The sequence below is a fragment of the Echinops telfairi genome, unplaced genomic scaffold (genome assembly GCF_000313985.2).
Source record: "Echinops telfairi isolate 266 unplaced genomic scaffold, ASM31398v2 ScPeMD7_7407;HRSCAF=8445, whole genome shotgun sequence".
Lineage (NCBI taxonomy): Eukaryota > Metazoa > Chordata > Mammalia > Afrosoricida > Tenrecidae > Echinops > Echinops telfairi.
This window is the reverse complement of record NW_022111307.1, coordinates 4,962,315-4,981,286: the sequence shown is the minus strand read 5'-3', so window position 1 is coordinate 4,981,286 and position 18,972 is coordinate 4,962,315. Positions and strand designations below refer to the sequence as shown.

The window sequence follows — 18,972 nt, the reverse complement described above, 5'->3', positions numbered from 1 at the left end:
TGGCGCGAACAAAGCTTCTCGATGCCAGGCCACAGTGGGCATCCCGAAGCTCTATCAAGTCCTCACCCTTGCTTGTTTCTGGCCAGAATCACACACACACACACACACACACACACACACACACACACACACACACACCACCCACCCCCTGCCAATGATTACTGGCGAACTCATTATCCTTAGAACCACTCTATTTCCTGTCTTACCTTGACAGGTAGGCATCCTGTTACTCCATGATCCATCCTTCAGACACTCAATCTGGAATGTGTCCATCTCCACGTCATCCTAGGGAGAAGCATGCAGACGTGGTGAAAAGAAGGAAGGGGAGGGTGGCTCAGGCGGTTAATTTTAAGCTCCAACTCGAAACCTGACTGTCCTCACCTGGGATTGTCCAACCAGGAGCCTTCAAGGACAAGCTAATACAAAATACCAAAACAGATGCTGAAATCACATTCACTTCTCAGAGCCCGAAGAGAAGGAGGAGGTGTTTGTAAGAAGGATTCGGGCAATGGTCTCTGAGGGAATTGCTGAGCCCTTAAACTTCATCTTTAGGGGTCTCAAAGCTAGAGCACATCAGCACCATCTGTCAGGCTTATTCATCAAAGGCTGGCTTGAGTTTCCAAAAAACATGGGTCAATAGAATCCGACAAGCAGGACAAGTCTGGACCACCCCTGCAGTGTCTGATTCAGGAGGTCTAGTGTGAGGCCCAAGAATTGGCATTTCTTGCCAGTTTCCAGGTGACAGTGATGCTGCTGCTCTAAGAATGACACTTGGAAAACAACTGCTTGGAGCAGATGTCCTCGAGATTCCCTTAAGAAGCGTGAAAGAAAAGCTGGCCCCGGGCCTCCAGCCCCAGTGCCTCCGCTTTCATTGCTCTACAATGAGACTGCGAAGGTTATTTTTTTTAAGCTACCTAAGTTGTTTCTTGGAGAACTGCTGTTTTAGGGACAGTGTGAGTAGGGCTTGGCATATTTAAACCCTTTGCTCAAAAAGCTGGTCAAAAGGTTAACTTATAGGTATATGATTTCACCCCACAAGTAAAACCAGAGAAACCCCGGACCTTTGCTTCTTCGCCAACTTTCCACCAAATAAGCCAGTGACTTTTGTGAAGGTTGCTAGTCTTGATCTTAGGGCTATCTCTTCTGGTAAAAGACTTGCTCTTTCCCAAAGCGAGAGCGCATCTGGGACACGTGCTTTGGATCTCCAGAAGACTTGAACTTCTGGCCATGTTAGTGATTGATGGGAAAGCTAGGAAACCCTGTGCCAGGACTCTGAGACGGTCCAGAAACCCAGCTTCCCCGGGAGGCTCAGAAGAAATTCTTCTGGGCTGGTTTTCTCATCTGCAGAATCAAGGCCTGTACCTTGAGCACTTTGTAGCCTGTGTCACAACGGATGAGCACTTGGTCTTTGAAGAAATACTTGGCTTGCACGGGCTCGATTTTCCCATGAACAGGAGGCTGCAACTCTGGGCACTCATTCCCTGATGGGGAGCAAATGAAGGGACAGCAAGTGAAAAGCTGGGAAAATTCTCACAAGGGGAGAATTCGCCCAGAAACAGGAGGTGGGGAAACCCCAGTACTTAGGTTGGGAGACCTGAACCATCTAGGCCCTTCTGGGCATGGACTCTCTTCAACCTTCAACAAGTCAGCATCTCCTTATTTTGAAAATGAGACTGGCTAGATCCTTTTGTTAAAACTCAGGATGGGAAGGGGATTAAGCGCTTTTGAGTCTAACCCTTGTCGGTTGCTTCTTCTACAACACCCTCCTGAGTCGACATGTGTACATCTGTTCCCCCCTTGTCCCTTCATACACGGATGTCTCTGATGAAATGATTAGTGTTTCAATATTCAGATAAGATTGTCTCCCTATCACTGGATGTCATTTGCCTCTCATAATGACCCCAATGTTTCTTTTTCTCCAAGATCATTGTTCCAACCGCCAGCAGAGTGTGAACAGGTGTGTCGGAATGGTCTACATCAGACACGGTCCTCAGGCCGGGATCCCTCCAGATATTTTCGCCTGACAAGTGACTGTTTGTTAGACCCTTGCTCTACCCTGTTCCCAGAACGAGATCCCGAATATGATAGCATGGACAGAACAAAGCCCCAGAATCTATGCACTGTGGGTTAGTTATGATGAGCTGTGGTCTTTTTGTCACCGCTGTTCACCCTCTTCCTTGACTTACAGCAGACCCTTGGGACGAAATGGTCGTATCAAGCGTGGGTAGTACTCAGAGCCTGAGGGAATGGAGAATGAGACCTGTGAGCCTGGCCAGTCTGGATAGTCCACACGGAAGCAACAGCCATAATGAAACATGGCTCCCGGACCCACAGCTAAACGGCAGCTCCGGACACAGAGAAGGCTGGAGCTCGACAGATCCTCTCAAGACCTAGTGGATCCTAGCACGAGGGGGGTTAAGAGACCAGATTTTTGTTTGAAGCTCCTCTTGTGTTTCTGAAGTACAAAAAGCTTTGAAAACTACTAGCTGAGTCCAATCCTTGCCTTCCTCAACTCCTGCTGTAGGAGAGAGCACGTGTAGAGACCTAGGTGCTCAGTGGGGCAGATGGAGTCCTGTCAGGTCACCAGAGAAGGCCCAGGCCAGCACCCCTCCTCCCTCTCTCTCCCTTGGTCCCCAAGAGGGCTGAGCATGGTGGCAGTCACCTGGGAGGGGGAGCCTGTGTTACCTGCCGCTCTATACGAGAGCCTCCAGCCCCGGTTCTCGCCCGAGTTATCACTGTGGAACACGATCTGGATGCTGTGACTCTGCGTATTGATGGGTTCTGGGGCTTTCTCTCCACAGAAGGGTCCCAGTATTTTTGAACCAACTTTAATCTATGAGGCAGAAGATAGAGAAAGAAGTACTGCTTTGGAATGGCTGACGTGACTTCTGTAGGACAGCCCTCCACTGTCAACTGGGGATTCTGGAAGCCCCGGGGTGGACCCATGGTATTCCCCCATGTTGTTGGTTGGCGTTATCATTCACCACACAGTTCCATCCCCACTCTCCCATGCACACTTTCCAGTGGCTCCAGAAGTGAGTAAGGCAGCCCCTTAATTCTCTGCTAGGTAAAATATGAACATGTTGTAGTTCAGAGAGGTGTAGAGTCCTGCTCAGGAGTACAAAGAAGACAAAATTTCTCTTTAGAAAAACCAGCAGCTTAGTCAGGGGAGAGAACAAGAAGTAAATAATTATAGGCTATGCTAAGGCTTATAGAAAGAATCAGCAGGATTGATATAATACCTCGTGTATTTTTGGATATTTATCACGCAGATAGTAACACTTATATCGCTTACATTGTTCATCATGTACATAAATGAAATGAGTAGAGTAACTGAGAGAGGTGGTCAGGGAAGGCCTTTTTGAGGAAGTGAGAGTTTATGTAAAGGTGAAGGTGAAAGGTGGAAAGAGTTTGGCGAGTTTTAAGAGCAAAAACAAGAAGCTTGTGTATTTGAATCCCAGGAGTATGGTAGAGAGTGCCCTGTGCTTCCTTGAACCAGCAGGCAAGGGGCACGTGTGTTATGGAATTTACACTCAATTCCAAATTCAATCTTCATCTCATCCAGGCTTTATAAACATAAGCTTGGATGCTACATGAGGATAGATGATGTAGGGCAAGAGTGGAAACACGGAAGTGAATTTGGCGTTGACTGGGTGGGATGGAGAGGGGGAGGATGGAGAGAAGGGCAAAATGTGACTCCCTGATCCACCTTTCTCAACTCCAGGCCTGGGCCCTTCTCTCGCTTACCACCCCTTTGTTTGTCATCTGTGAGGACCAGGTCTCCTTAACCCTCATTTGGGGACTTCCACAATCTTGGGCGACATCTTTGTCTTGTCATCTCTCTTATGAAGAAGGGAAAAAAGTAAAGCCCCAGAGGTTAAATCCTGGATAAGGCTCACATCTCCCAGGAGACGATGTGTGTAGGAGAAATGCTAAACTACTCTCAGAACCTTCTCTCTCAGGGCTACTTTGTGAGAATGTCAATTCCATGGCAAAAGAGATTTTGTGCATGTAATTAAAGGTACTAATCCAATACTTTAGGGATAAGGCTATTATCTGATGGACCTAACCTAATAACACAAGCTCTTCAAAAGCACAATTTTTCCCCAGCTAATAGCAGGGCAGGAAGTCAAACCTGAAATATAAGAGGAACTCAGTGGAGGGAAGTTCTTTTGCTGAGATGAAAGGAATCACGTGGCGGGACTTGCACCTACAACTTCAATTCTATGACCACAAGTTGAATTTGAATGCCAACTTGAATGACCTTGGAAGTGAACTCTTCCACAGTCTCTAGAAAAAAGCCCAGTCTGACCATCACCTTGATTTTGGCCTTGTAAGATCCTAAGCAGAGATGCCAATTGATCTCACTTAGACTTCCGACACACAGAACTGTAAACTAATTTGTTGCTACCCAGCAACAGAGACAAATGCTCTGTGCTTTCTGCTAGACCACTTGACGTCAAGCTGTCTCTTAGCCACCTTATCCAAGTATCAAGTTTGTAAGTTTTCTTTCCTAGACTCTCAGATTTCTTTACCTCTCCTAAGCCCTCGTTGACATTTACCATTGCTGACAGACTCCCTCTTTGACAGGCTAATTGTTTTTGCTCTCGGCCTCTAACTGCTCCACTGCTCCCCATTTGTGGGCACTTCTTCCTCTGCCTTCGACTCTTAGTCTGTTGTGTTTTTCTATCTTCTTCCCCAGGAGCTCCCACCTGTTTCTGTGGTTCGCGCTCGCTCTGCGAGGCACCTATCGTCAGCGCACACTCTGCGGGGCTCCGGCAATCAAACCCTCACATTCAGATGTGTGCTCCACTTGGGTATTTCAGCCAATCACACTCCAAGGGTTGTGGATCTTATTTGTTACATCTCTCAAAATACTGCTTCCACCATCCTAACCACAGCTCCCGTTCAAATGCACATTTTACCGACATCAACAGAATAGTAATCACAAATTGAGTTACTATTGGCCCAACCAGGACCACCTCGTTTCAGGATGCAGTGCCGAAGGAGAATGTGGCCCTTGATATGAAGTTATGAAGAATGTCAACGATGTAATAGCAGGTCATTCACCCAAGCATTAGCCCTCTGAGCAGAGTCCTGGCAACTGAATCAGTGGAATGCCCCCAGAGCTGGCCTTCCAGCATATTCAAACCTGAAACACCCGTTCTTAAACTACCCTGAGAGTCCAGCATCAAGTTTGATCACCTATGGGGAAACTCTAGGCAGGAGCTCACTAAGCTGGTGGATGTTGTTTTTAATAACAACAACATTAATACTTTTTTCAAAGAAATTAGCTGCTTGGTTTCTTATCTAAGGAAGAAGTAAAGGCCCCAGAATATCAATTTGCTCAAGTCAGCAGCCAGGGTCTTGTTCGGGGAAATGTTCATCGCAGGCTTACCTTGATGTAATCGTAGGGGCAGGATACCTCAGGATGGTCTTCAATGTCAAAAATGTCCTCAAATTGCAGGCTGACCATGAAGCCCTCCTCTAGCTCGATGGCGTAGAAGCATTCAGAGCTCTTGGGATAAGGGTTGGGGAAGTCTGGGCTGGTGATCACGCCGGTCCTCTGGGTAAAGAGGTTGTCGCTGCATTCCACTGTGGGAAAGGTACCAGAGCAAGATGACACACCACAGCCATCTTTCCTTACCTGCTACTCTATCTGGTTTTCCCAGTGGTCTCAGGAAATCAGCCCGGATGGAATCAATGCTACAGTTTACATATATGAAATATGGAAAAGTGAGGGGAAATGATTTGTCCACAGTCATACATGCACTTATTCATGTTCACACTCAAGACTCAGACTCAGGCCTTCTGGCTCTCTCTCCGGGGCACCTCTTTTTTTTCTTTTTCAAAAGGAAAAGTTTTATTGCCTGCGCAGGGACCATCAGCCCTCTTTGAGAGGAGACTGAGCGGTGGCCTGTCTAATTTTCCAAAGGATTTTATACTTTTGCAATGTGCAGGTGTGCAAGCAAGCAGAGTACAGAAGCAGGATAGTGCGGCTAGCCCTTCTTAGTCGAACAATAACTGCTCTTAGTTCTTCCGAGCCTCCTGAACATACAAGTCCGTTGTGCTTGTCAGCACAGCCTGCCTCCCTAATATTAGCTAGTTTATTTATAGTTGATAGCTAGTTCATTGATAGTTTATAATGGCTTCTGTCAGCTCAAAATGGCTTCACTCGTGTTAAGGCTATTTAAGCTTTCCCTAGAGCTACTACACTCATAAACTCAAATTCCCAACGCTGTGATTAGCTGCGGTGTGTCTTTGCTCTGCCCCAGACTCCGCCGAATCCTTATGTTATTGTTGTTTTTGTCTGGGAGCCTGGCGTGGATTCCGACGTGGAACAACGCTATGCGGAACAGAACCAAGCGCCATCCTCACCATGATGGTTAGTCTGAGCCCACGGTGGAAGCGGCAATTGCTTTGAAGGTCTTCTTTTTTCCACTGACCTCTTACTCCACCAAACTGGGTGTCCTTCTCCAGGGACTGGTCTCTCCCGATAACACGTCCGAAGTACTGAAAGTCTCACCGTCCTTGCTTAGAAGAAGCCTTCTGGCAGTGCTTCCTGGGCACACCTCATAGAATTCTCTCTCCTTTCAAGAGGGGCTTTAGCTTGTCGGCTTGTTCACAAGTGCCGTTTCTATAAGGTCCTCACGACAGCTAGGAAAATGGAGCTGGCACCCCGGGTTGTTCGTTGCTGTCATGTGGGAAACGGGGAACCAGGAAGACATGTGGACATATTTCAGGAGTCTGGGAGGCGGACTCTGATGGAGGGAGGCCTTCATGCTTGTGAGTTGGAGATGCACCCCAGTCAATTTCTTCTAACTAAAAGTTATTCCCCACAATGCCCTTCCCCCACATAATAATGCCTTCTTTAGATGCTTCCGACAAGCTCATGGCTCCTACTATGCACTTCTCCGGAGCACCTCTTTATCTGGTGTGATGCTTTGTCTCATCAGATTCTCTGATACTAGTCGGGGGTGATGAAAGAATGAAAACGGAAAGAGAGAGAGAGAGAGAGAGAGAGAGAAAGCAAGAGAACTTGCTGTCGCTCTCCTTGTCTTCCCTTTGGACTAAGGTGTTTTGTGCATTATGAAAATTTAAGGAGCCATAGAAAAGAAGAAACTGTTGTGTGAGGCATAGTTCAGAGTTCAGAGAGAGAAGACTGGGGAACCCAGCTTTTTCCTTGAACTTGAACAAGCTAATGACCTATAGTAGGAGAGGAGATGAGGCTCAGGGACAAAAATGGGCCACTTGGCCAGATATTTTTGTTCTCATGTTGTTCTTTGGTCACTTGAGCCCAGGATCACAGCTAGGAGGGAATTCTAGCATCTTCATCCCCAAGGCATCTCAGGTCTATATCTATGAATTGCATTTTAATTATTGCTATGCCTTATACTTATGGGCTCTCTCTAATCCCTTTTGGAAGATGTGCACCTAAGGTAGTATATGGAATTATCCCTAGGTCCTACCTCGGCAGGTCCTGTTGTCCGTGTGGAGGAGGTAGCCAAAGCGGCAGGAACAGTAGTACCCACCAATGTAGTTATGGCAGTAGTGGTCACAGGCCAGCTCCTCATCCTCCCTCTCAGTGCACTCGTCCACATCTGCAGGGTAAGTAGAATCCCCCAGTCATTAATACGCACGACGATGAAAACAGTCAACAGTTATAGACGCTGACCATGGCATGGCCACTGCGCTGGGAAATATATAGATTCTTGTATTGATTTCTCACATAAAGCCCAAGGGCAGCAATTGTCTCAATTTTGCAAGTGGAGAAACTAGAGCTAGTGAAGGTAAGGCAACTAACCCAAAGTCGTAGAGAAGCAGGTTTGAACCCAAGCTACTATGGTACCACTATGCCCTAACAGCTCTAAGGATAGCTGTGTGCTCAAAGGTACTGCCACTATCCCCATGCGAAATGATAAGCCACAGATACAGAGGAATTAAGTAATTGATTCAAAGTTACACAGGTAGGTAGTACATGGCCGAGTTAGAATTCAAATCTCAGTGGGTTCACTCCTGAGTCTGGGCTCTTCACAACTACTCCATGATCCCTTTCTCTCTATTTCTAAGTGCTTAATAGGTGCCAGTCTTATCCTTGGCATTGGGGAAACAAAGATAAAAAGGCACATCTTCTCTCTTTTTTTTTTTTTGGCTTTTTAAAGAAAGTCATTTTATTGGGGGCTCATACAACTCTTATCACAATCCATACATCAATTGAATCAGGCATGTTTGTACATATGTTGCCCTCATTCTTTTCTAGACTTTGTTTGGCTTTTAATCATACTGCTATTACATTTTTTACTGGCACATAATTCACATAACATACAATTCATCAGCTCTCTCATTTAGAAGGATTGTGCAAACATCACCACAATCAAGTTTAAAACATTTTCCTCTTTTTTGTAGTCATTGTTGTTAGTTCCCCATGTCCCCTCAAGCTCTCTTGACACATTCCTAGGTAAGTTCTATAGAGATACCATCTCTATAGATTTCATAAACACATTTGGATATGAATTTTATATGCAGAAAAGCCATTAAAAAACACCCCAAGACACAAAGAAGCCATCAGCAATGACAAAATCAAACCAGAAAAATCTCAGTTGAAAAGAAAGCAGCAAATATTAAAAACTAGAACAAATTAAAAATTGACCCAAAGGATGATCAAATGATAAAGTGTTACAGATTAACCTATCTGCATCTGCTATAATTAAGTGTAAATGCTCTCTGTCTGATAGCAAGGCTGTTCACATCCTTGGACTATGGACAGAGGGCATTTACCTGAAGCTTCATTCACACGAGGACCCTGAAAAAAAAATCCATTTGCAAGGCACATCTTCTCAAACCCAATTTTTAAAATCTGCAACCATTTTGAACATCTTTCTCCAAAGAAAATATAGAGTATCTCAAAACAAGATGCTCGACATCATTAAGGGTCAGAGAAATGCAAATTAAAATGACCATGAGGTGCCACGACCCCAAACAAATCAAACCAAACTGACTGCCTTTGAGTTGATGTGGACTCATCGCATCCGTAGAGGACAGACAGCACTTCCCTGTGACTTTCTGAGACTGCAGCTCTTTGGGGGAGCAGAAAGCCCTGTCTTTCTCTGGTGGCGTGGCTCGTGGTTTTGAACTTTGACCACTATGCCACCAGTGGTACCACTGCACATCCACCAAAATGGCTAAATATTGAAACAACGTGTGTTGTAGAGAAATCAGAACTCTCTTGCACTGGTGGTGGGATAAAAATGGTATGAACACTTAGAGAAAGGTCAATAATTTCTTCAGAAATGAAATGCTCCAATATACTTACCAGAGAGGACCATTCATTCGCTTTCATCACATCACGATTCACTGCTACACACTCTTCAAGACTGGGGTCAACTTCAAGAGCTAGCTTACCCACAATAGTGTGTATTGTGCTTCCAGTGGAAATGAAATCATATGTTCCCCAAAAAGACTCATGCAAAAAGGCTCATAGCCACTGTGTTCACGATCGCTTCAAAATGGAAGGACCATAGCCATTGATCAATGGGAAAATGGATAATCAAATTTTAGTAAATTAATACAATGGAAAAATTACTCTGCCCGGAAAATGAGTCAAGTGTTGATAATTACAATGCCGCGGATAAAAGGCAATATACTGCATTACTCCCAATGCATTTCCTCTGTGTTCATTTACATGAAACTAGAAGATTAGCACAACGAATCTTTATTGACTACCATCGAGTCAAGAGCAGCCCTTGGGATGAGTAGAATTGGCTCTTTGGAGTTCCAAAGCTGTATATCTTTATGGAAACAGAAAGTTTTCTCTTTCTCCTGAGGAGTGACTGTGGGTTCAAACTGCTGACCTATGGCCCACATTCCATGTCGTTTTGGGATTTAGTGAACAAATATTGAACTCTAGTTAATGATGCACATAAGTATTTAGAAGGAAGTGCACGGATAGAGGGGTCAATGGACAGAGACGGGGTAAATAGAGGACAGGAGAAATAAATGGGAGCATCCACCTGGTGAGTGTTCAGCTGTCATCAGTTCTCATAGTGCTGGAAAAAAGGAGGCAATTCTGGCCCTTTAGAGGAGATCTAAGCAGAGTCAGGACACTGAGGTGTCAAAGCCATTTGCCTCTGCATTTCCCCTCACAACTTATAAGCATCGTTGCACACTGGACCCTCCAACAACTCTGCGAGGAGGCAAGGACCCATGGATTTAGTCTTACACCACATAGAAAAGAATACCTTTTAAGACCAGATAAATGTCTGGCCCAAGCTCATACAGCGAGTCACAGCAGGACCTTTTAGCCGGGACCCTCTTCCCAGCTCTGCCTCTCCTTCTCAACAGCACGCTCCTGCTCAGCAACAAGTTCGTGCTAAAAGTCCACGGTGATGGCAGGGAGGGAGGGGGAGACTGTGTCTCTATTGGAGAAGTAAAGGACAGGACCTCTGAGCCGTGGTGAGTTTTGATCTGATCTTGAAGAATTTGTCGAACGGAGTCAAGATGTGATCAAAGTAGAGTGCAAAAAATATCTAGACACTGGACAGATTCTTCAAGGAGAGGTGGTGGGAGAGCTCAGAGCAAATGTGGGGAGTAAAGAGTGTTTTAGTCGGGCTGGAAAGTAGCAGGATTTTTGTTTTTGAAGAGAGGTATAAATAGCTAACTTGGCAAAGAGGCTGAGCCTGGATTGTGGAGGACTTTGAGTGACAAGTGAAGAAGCACAGAGCTTGGAACTGGAATGGCAGAGCCTGGAGGGGAGGGATCATGGAGAGGTGCAGTGACTAAAGACTCTAATGGACAACTGCCTTCTTCCCAGCTCTTTACTAGAGAAAGAGAGAGGTGAGGAGAGGGTAGTAAAAGTGGGGAGAGGAGGAAGGCACGAGGAAGAGGAGGAGAGAGCAATCTTTAGAGAGAGAGAGGGACAAAGTACCCACTTCTAACTTACCCACAGCCATGTAGTGCGCATCAAAGCCCGTGAACCGTTCCTCATTGGAGAAATCTGATCGGAAAGTGATGGACATGAAGGAGCCAGGGGAGAGGACTGGTTCTTGGCCAGGGGTCTGCTCTGTGTCCGTGGTCTCCCTGCCACAGAAGCTCACCAACACCTGGTCTTCAGTTTCTACCTTTGGAATCAAAGGGAAAGGGAACAAGGTGAATAGCTTCCTGAGAGGGCTTCGTCTCCAAGACCGAAATGGATGGTGGCTGCTCATGAGTCCCACAGGCAGCTTGGGAAACCCAAAGAAAGGGGGTTGGGGATTTGAAGACACATTACAGGTTAAGTCAATGCCACCCTCGGTCACGATTTCACTTAATTTTTTTAGTACCATCATAAGTGCCTTGACATTTTTCATTCTTGTTGACTGTCGGTTGGTTTCTCTGTTGGAAATAATTCAATGCTAAAACGACGTAGAAGTTAGATAGCTTCAGAGATGGGCTCCATGTCATGGTTAGGTGTCGCAGACCCAGTTCTAGCACAGAAGGACCCCACGTACAATGGAATGGAGCACCTCCCATTCCTATACAGTCCTCACAACTGTCATGTTTGACCCCATTGCTGCAATTCCTCTGGTTGAGAGTCTTTCTCCTTTTCCTGAACCCTTAATTTTACCAGAACAATGTTTTTTTTTTTCCTCCAGGAATTGTTTTTTCCTGATATCATCGAGTCCAAAATATATGAGACTTTGTCTCACCATCCTTACTTCCAATGAGCATTCTGGCTGTACTTTTTCCAAGGCAGATTTGTTTGCTCTTTTGGCACTTTATAGTACCTTTGATGATCTTCACCAACGTAATCACGCAAATGCACCAATTCTTTTGTGATCTTCCTTATTGTGATGGTTAGGTTTATTGTGCCAATGAGGGCAAAGAGATAAAGGGCTCTGAAGGCCTGCCCCCATCTCTCTTGCTCTCTGGTTGATCAATGTGCTGGAGTGTGATGCTGCTTTAGCTACTTCTCTGCCTCAACCTGTAAGCTATACTACCCTTGGGCCAGGCCAACCTGTGGATCGTGTCACTAGAACTTGAGGCTCTTTTGAGACCTACTTCACCATGCTGCTGGTGCATACATCGCTTGAGCTTGAGGCTGGTGGGTTCTGTTGTCTTGCATTGCTTGAGATCAATATCCCATCCCGGTCTGCTTCGCTAAGCCCCTTAGCTAAAGACTTTTGCTGGCCCACCCTGCTGTTTGCTGCCTGAAGACAAACTCTGCCTGCCTCGCTCCAGGGAGGACTCAGCTATCTGCTTCCTTGACCTTGGACCCGGCAGCCCAAGAGTTCCAATATATTTACTGTTCTATGAAAGTGAGTTGAACTGAGAGCCCTCTGTACTGCAGTGTGGACTAATTAGCTGTTGTATTCCTTCTTGCTGTATAGACCTATGCTCTTAAATATATATAATCATAAGTGCCGTGATTTTGTTTCTCGAGAGAACCCTGCCAAACACACTTATTCATTGTCCAATTTTCACATGATTCTGAGGCGATTGTCAATACGAGAGTTGGCGTCAGGTGCATCTTCTTCTTCAAAGTAACATATTTTGCTCTCCCAAACTTTAAAGAAGTCTTGTGCAGAAGATTTGCTGAATGCAAGATATTATTTGATTTCTTTGCTGCTTCCATGACTGTTGATTTTGGACCTAAGTAAAATGAAATCCTTGACAACTTCAATCTTTTCTCCATTTATCTTGATGTTGTCCATTGGTCCAGTTGTAAGGAATCTTGTTTTCCTTATAGTGAGTTGCAATCCATACTGATAGCTGCAGTCTTTGATTTTCATCAGCAAGTACTTCAAGTGCTTTTCATGGTCAGCAAGCAAGGTTGTGCCCTTCTGCATATCATAGGTTGTTAATGAGCCTTCCTCCAACCCTAATGCTGTATTGTTCTTCATATAGTTTAGCTTCTTGAATTACTTGCTCAGCATTGTGTTTGAGTAAGTATGGTGAAAGGATATGACCCTGACACACAACATTCTTGATTTTAAACCATGCAGTATTTTCCTGTTGTGTTAGAACGACTGCCTCTTGGCCTATGTTCAGGTTCTGCATGAGCACAGGTAAGTGCTCTGGAATTCCCAGTCTTGGCAATGTTATCCATAGTTTGTTATGATACATACAGCTGCATAATTTTGCATAGTCAATAAAATGAAAGTTGTTCTTTCTGGCATTCTCTGCTTTAGGTCAAGGCCCATATGATAGCAGCAATGATATTCTTATTTCCACATCCTTTTCTGAATCTTAGGATGAAGATTGGGCTTTCTGTTCTCATAAAGAGCTACAATGTAGGAAACCCCAGGGAGCAGTTCTACCCTGTCCTGTAGGGTCACTGTGATTCAGCATTGACTCAATGGCAGTGAGTTTAGCTTTGCCTTTGGTTTCTGCAACTCTGACTTGAATTTCGGGCAGCTCCCTGTGGATGTTCTGTTGTGGCTTTAAAAAAATTATCATCAACAAAATCTTATTTGTATGTGATATTAATGATGTTGTTAAATGATTTTTGAACTCTTTGGGGTTGACTCTCTTTGGAATGGGCACACTTCTGAATCTCTTCCATTCATTCGGCCAAATAGCTGTCAATGCAATTTCTTGGCATAGACTAGTTTATGCTTTCGGTACTGCATTAGCTTATTGCAAGATGTGTTAGTCCAGGTAGACTAGAGAAACAAATCCAGAGACACTCATATGTATGTAAGAGAGAGCTTTACATCAAAGAGTAATTATATATTACAAAAACATCCCAGGCCAGTCTAGATCAAGTCCATAAATCTGTTATTAGCCCATATGTCTGATACCAGTCTATAAATTCCTCTTCAAACTCACAAAACACATGCAATAACGCCAAAGGCAGGAAGATCATAGACTAGTGGCTGGCAAGTCTTGTGGATCCAGTGGTGATGGAAGGATCTCAGCACTGAGATCCTTGTGTCCTCCAGCTCCAGGACTCTGGGTCCATATGGCTTGTCAACAGGAATGTCTAGCAGGGAGAGTGGGTGTCCTGCCTCCTGGGAGGAAGACAGGAGTTCCCAGAATCCTCAGGAGAAGGCCATGCCCATACAGAGGTCGCATTGGCCATGACCTGATTGACAGGCTAGACTCCACCCCTTCACTCAAGTTGATAGTAGATTATGTAACTGACAAACAAGACTTCTGTTGGCATCCCATCAGTTTCTGGAGCCCTGTTTTTGGAGAATGTCTTCAGGGCATCTTGAATTTGAATACCACTGACTTTCCAGCATGTCACCCTTTGAAATGGTGGAATGTCAACCATTTCTTTTGACACAATGACTCTGCGTATTCCTTCCGTCTTCTTTTGATACTTCCTGCATTATTTACTATTTTGCTCATGTAATCCTTCAATATAGCAACTTGAGGCTTGAATTTTTTTCTTTCTTCAAGAATTTCAACTCAAATTATGCCGACTATCTTCTTGCTTTTTGGTTTCCTAGCTCAAGGTCTGTGCACCTAGGCTGATGTAGTTTCATTATGGGCTCCATATTCAATAGCAACTTATCATATTTCTAAAGACAAGAGGCTATATTCACAATAACAATTCCTCATTGAGTATCCACTGTGCCTGTCCCTTAGCAGAATTATAGTGATGAGAAAGAAGTAAGACATATTCCTGTTCACAGGGAGGCAGTATTCAGTTGAGGAAAAAAACACATGAACAGAGCAGAGTGCCATGGTGTGACAAGCACTGTGAAGGATGCGCTTTAAAGCTCTCACAAGGATGTAAGTTGTAGGAGTTTCCAAATCAAACACACTGTCATTGAGTAGTTTCTGAGTCATAGCAACCCTACAGGACAGAGCAGAACTGCCTTTGTGGATTTCTGAAATGGTTTTTTTTTTAAATAGCACAGGAGGACATCAGGTACATGCAGATGGCAGTCCAGGGGTCACACCAGTCCCTTTCATCCTTAGGAAGAGAACTCTACTTTGTGGAACCTGGGAAACTTTGGGTGCTTGAATTGAGGTCAGAGCTGGAGTCAAGGCCTTGGCTGGAGCATCAGCCTTGCTTTGTGCCTTGGTCTTGGTCTTGACTTGGGCTGGAAGAGCCTCAGATCCTTGGCAATACATGTCCTAGCCCACCAAGCTTGGGGTGGGCCCTGTAGGCTAGTTGACTGAGCTTGTAGTTGACGCCCATTGTAATCTTAGCCTTGACCTACTTGGGCTTCACAAGACTCTTGATAGTCTTGGCACGAGTATCCTTGGCCTTGTTGGCCTGAATTTTATTCAGGCCTTTCTTGTTGTTCTTCTTGGCAAAACACATGTTCCTCAAGAACTTGGGGTCCATCCCATTCAGAGATCCATATCACTGAGATCAGAGTCTCTTGATGCCATTTCTGTGCCATTTCTGGGATTGGATGTGTGAGTGGTTCTTGGAGTTGGCCATGTCTGCACTGATACTTGCTACTCCAGAGTGCCAGAGACCAAGAGTAAGAGAGCTATAGCTGTAACTCTTTATGGGAGTACAAAGTCTCCTCTTTCTCTCGCAGTGTGGCTCTGGTTTTGCACTGCTGACCTTCCAGTTAGCATCTCAACAAACAACCCACTATGCAACCAAGGCTTTCAAGTTGTAGGAGGGCAGGGCTTTATTTTCCTTGCTTGGTTTATAGAACAGTACCTGATATATAGTACACACCCAATAAATGTTTGTTGTCAAGAACTAAAAGTACAAGACCTTCTGAGAACAACGAGGAGCCTGGGCATTTGTGGAGAGTACAGGAAAACACCTACTTGCAAGGACAGGTTGAAATTTCATGATGGTTGACATTGATGTCAAAATACATGGCCAGAAGTGATTCTATGGCAAAATGCATGCCATAGAAAATTTTAAACAAGGAAGTCATGTAATCAGTAGTGTACTTAATAGGTTGCCCAAGTAGCATAGATTACTGATATCCTCCAGAAAGTATCTGTGTATTTGCTAAGACACGCAAACTGCACCCATTTGCTAGAATAATTCCTGTTTTGGAAGAGCCAGAAACCAAAGGAAAAATCCTATCCTCGTCATCTATAGCTAATTGAATGTGGGTTGGGTTTGGGAAGCACAGACTAGTAACTGGTTGGAATATTTATTTGACCATTAGTACTTGATCTGCCCTTCGTCTTAGATAGAGCTCTACCATCTTACACCTACACCAGTCCTTGGGAGTGTGGATAGCACGAGAGATGCACGAATGAGAGACTCTCTTACCAAGACTGTTTTCTGTTGTCTTTCAAAGTCGTTAAATCAGAATATACAAAGGCTGCCTATCTCTAGGAGTTTTTAATGGATTCATTGTTTTGTTCATTAGCTTAGTGTGTCAAAAGTATTCTTGACATTTGATACTTCTGAAATTAATGGTTTATTTATTTAAAATAAGTGGGCGTATGAAAGAAAAACAATTTCCACTGGCAACAACACACAAGGACAATTAATCATTAACTTTGGGAAAGAAAGTGTAAACAGAAGATGAGATCATGGCTTTGCTATTTATTCCTCATTGCTGTAGATGATAGCTGAACTCGCAGGATCCTAATAACTGTATAATGTGCCCTTTAGCACAGGATATTAGACTGTGCTGTGTAGCTTGTCCTCTGTTGAATGTCCCAGCCTATAATGTTTCCAGAATGTGTATGTTTTTCATTTCTTTTTAATAGCGAGGAAAACAAATTTTATTTGGTATATGTTGTGAAGAGAAAAGAGAGGTGAGAAATGGACTTACACATCATCAATGCTATGTCTACCCTAGTTTTAAGAACAATACAAGCCCAACAATATATGTACAAAAGTCAATGGAGGTTTGATTCTTCTATAGATAAACTAATTCTTAGTCATTGCATTTCTAAAGATCACTGATAACACCTTTTCCCCACAGACTATTTTATGAGGCGCTAATCCAGGCATCATACCATCCGATAGCTCAGTCACACCAAGCATTAGTGCACAATTTCTACCAATGCTCATGTTTTCATTATGGAGTGTTTTATTTTGTATTTATCAGCTGATTAGTTGTACTTTCATTTGCTTATTTCTGCTCATGTTGTGGAATAGAAACAATTTAATGGTTCTTATTAGAGCTTAATACAAAAGTACTAGTAGATTTAGAGCGAGGCTCTGGGGGAGGCATTCTTCCTTCCCTTGTTTGCGGTTGTCGTGCGGTTGCATGACCGTCAGTGGCTCACTGTTGTGAGCTCTGCTTTGGAGCAGTGTACAGGCTGAACTTGGCCGTGAGAGGTCCTGGGTCTGATTCCTTGTCCTCCTGTACACTGCCATCTAGCCACACCCTGTCTAACTCTCAGCGGCCCACCTGCAAAATTGGGATTTGAACTAATTGAGTTCTAGACACCCTTCTAACTTATTAGCAAAATAACAACAGTTCATCCTAAAGATACATTAAATAAACCAAAGTATGAGATGGTGAACAGGAGTTTCAACAAACTCAGATTACTGCCTGCTGTTGAACATGAACCTGTTTGTTGTCTATAACAATATAACACCGAGTACGTTATGTATGACTCATCATGCTTTGAGCATTAACACTTTGAATCCCAGTAACTTCCTTCCTGGAACTTCCTTTGGGCCCCCCCTCGGACCCCGACCCCCCTTGGGTTTGATGGTGCCAACAGCAGCATGAATGCTTTGAAGTGAAACTAACTGAGGCAAATTGGATTGCGGGTAAGGCCTCCTGAGAGGCTGTGATAGTTTCCTTTCTTGTAACTTCTGGGATTAAGAACTATGTCACGATGACAGTAAAAATATCATCGCCTGCACAGTCACACTATCCCAGAGACCAGGAGCGTGTGCCCCATGTGGACCCACGGGGCTATCTGAGCCATGGACACGTTTAGAAGCAGGGAAGAAGCTAGCAAACTGAGGCCCGGGGGATTCCGCCTGCAGCCCAGAATAGAATCCTGGAATATTAGAGAGACCTTTAAAAAGCTATTTTAATCCCTCTCCTCCTGGAGAAAGTTGAGGCCCAGGGAGAGGAAGTGATTTGCTGGTGAGTAGAAAGATCACCGCGAGTATCCTCTGATAGCAAATTTTCCCTGGAACTACTCTGACCCTCGGAAAGGGAACCCGCCAACCCAAAGAGTGCATGACCAAAGACAGGGGCACTCGGCCAAACGTTGTTTTGTTTTTTTTAAGATCAAGGCCCTCTTGAATCCTTATCTCTCTCGCGTGCATGGACTGTCTCCCAGAGAGGATGTAGCTTAGTGACAGCTCCAGTCGTACCCTAAACAGAGGGGTCACTGGCCGTAGTTAATATTTGCAGCCCTTTCTGGGGATCGTCAAGTTCTATAATGATCACGTTTCCCTCGATACAGGGAGTGATTAAGCTCTGGCTTTTTTGGACTGCCCCATTTCGGGGGCCATCGTGCCAACAGAATAGAGGGAAAAGCCGTATCAAATGTAGACACGAGGTTCATAATGATAGAAGTTGGGGATCACAGACTCTTCAATGGTCTCTTAATGTTCTTTCTTAATTTAGGCTGTTTTTTTGTTTGGGGTTTTGTTTTTGGCAACATGTCCTCACTTTTTTCCCTTCCAAGTTCATTCAATAACTATTTATATACAAAGTTCTAGCTGAACTATATGCAGGCGGTGCCAAAGGCACATCTGTTTCATGAGCTGAATAAACGAATCTCCTGCCTCAGGGAGGTTGAAATTTAAGAGGAGAATTAGATAAGTACTCAAATGTGTGCAGTATTGTCAGAGTATGTAATTGCTATCAAAGACAGGAAGCCCCAGGGGTTTAATGAAGGGGAAATTTACATTCTGCTGGAGGGGAATCAGAAAATAATTAGCAAAGAGGAGGTCTTTTGGGCTGAGGAATGAAAAGTGGCCAGGGTTTAGGTAGGGGGACCGTTTGGGTACAGGGTTGGGGAATTGTAGGAAGACCAGGTAGGCCGAAGGCATAGCAAAGCCCTGTTCGATTCACTCAGTAGTCCCTATGTCGCACAAAGAATTAATGCTGCTGATAGAAAGGAAGGGGGTGGGGG

The 18,972-nt window shown here is 44.5% G+C and overlaps 1 protein-coding gene across 4 annotated transcripts in view; it reads right to left on the bottom strand.

Annotated features, from left to right (window-relative positions):
* Nucleotides 1-18,972, bottom strand: part of MASP1 (MBL associated serine protease 1) — an 84,381-nt gene that overhangs the window by 37,260 nt on the left and 28,149 nt on the right. For all 4 annotated transcript variants that reach the window (XM_004713409.2, XM_045296431.1, XM_004713410.3 and 1 more), the window contains exons 3-8: nt 10,940-11,117; nt 7,470-7,601; nt 5,399-5,595; nt 2,686-2,833; nt 1,363-1,481; nt 207-285 (exon numbers count right to left, since the gene is read on the bottom strand). In XM_004713409.2, coding sequence (XP_004713466.1) covers nt 207-285; nt 1,363-1,481; nt 2,686-2,833; nt 5,399-5,595; nt 7,470-7,601; nt 10,940-11,117 — 853 coding nt within the window. The remainder of the gene's footprint in view (nt 1-206; nt 286-1,362; nt 1,482-2,685; nt 2,834-5,398; nt 5,596-7,469; nt 7,602-10,939; nt 11,118-18,972) is intronic.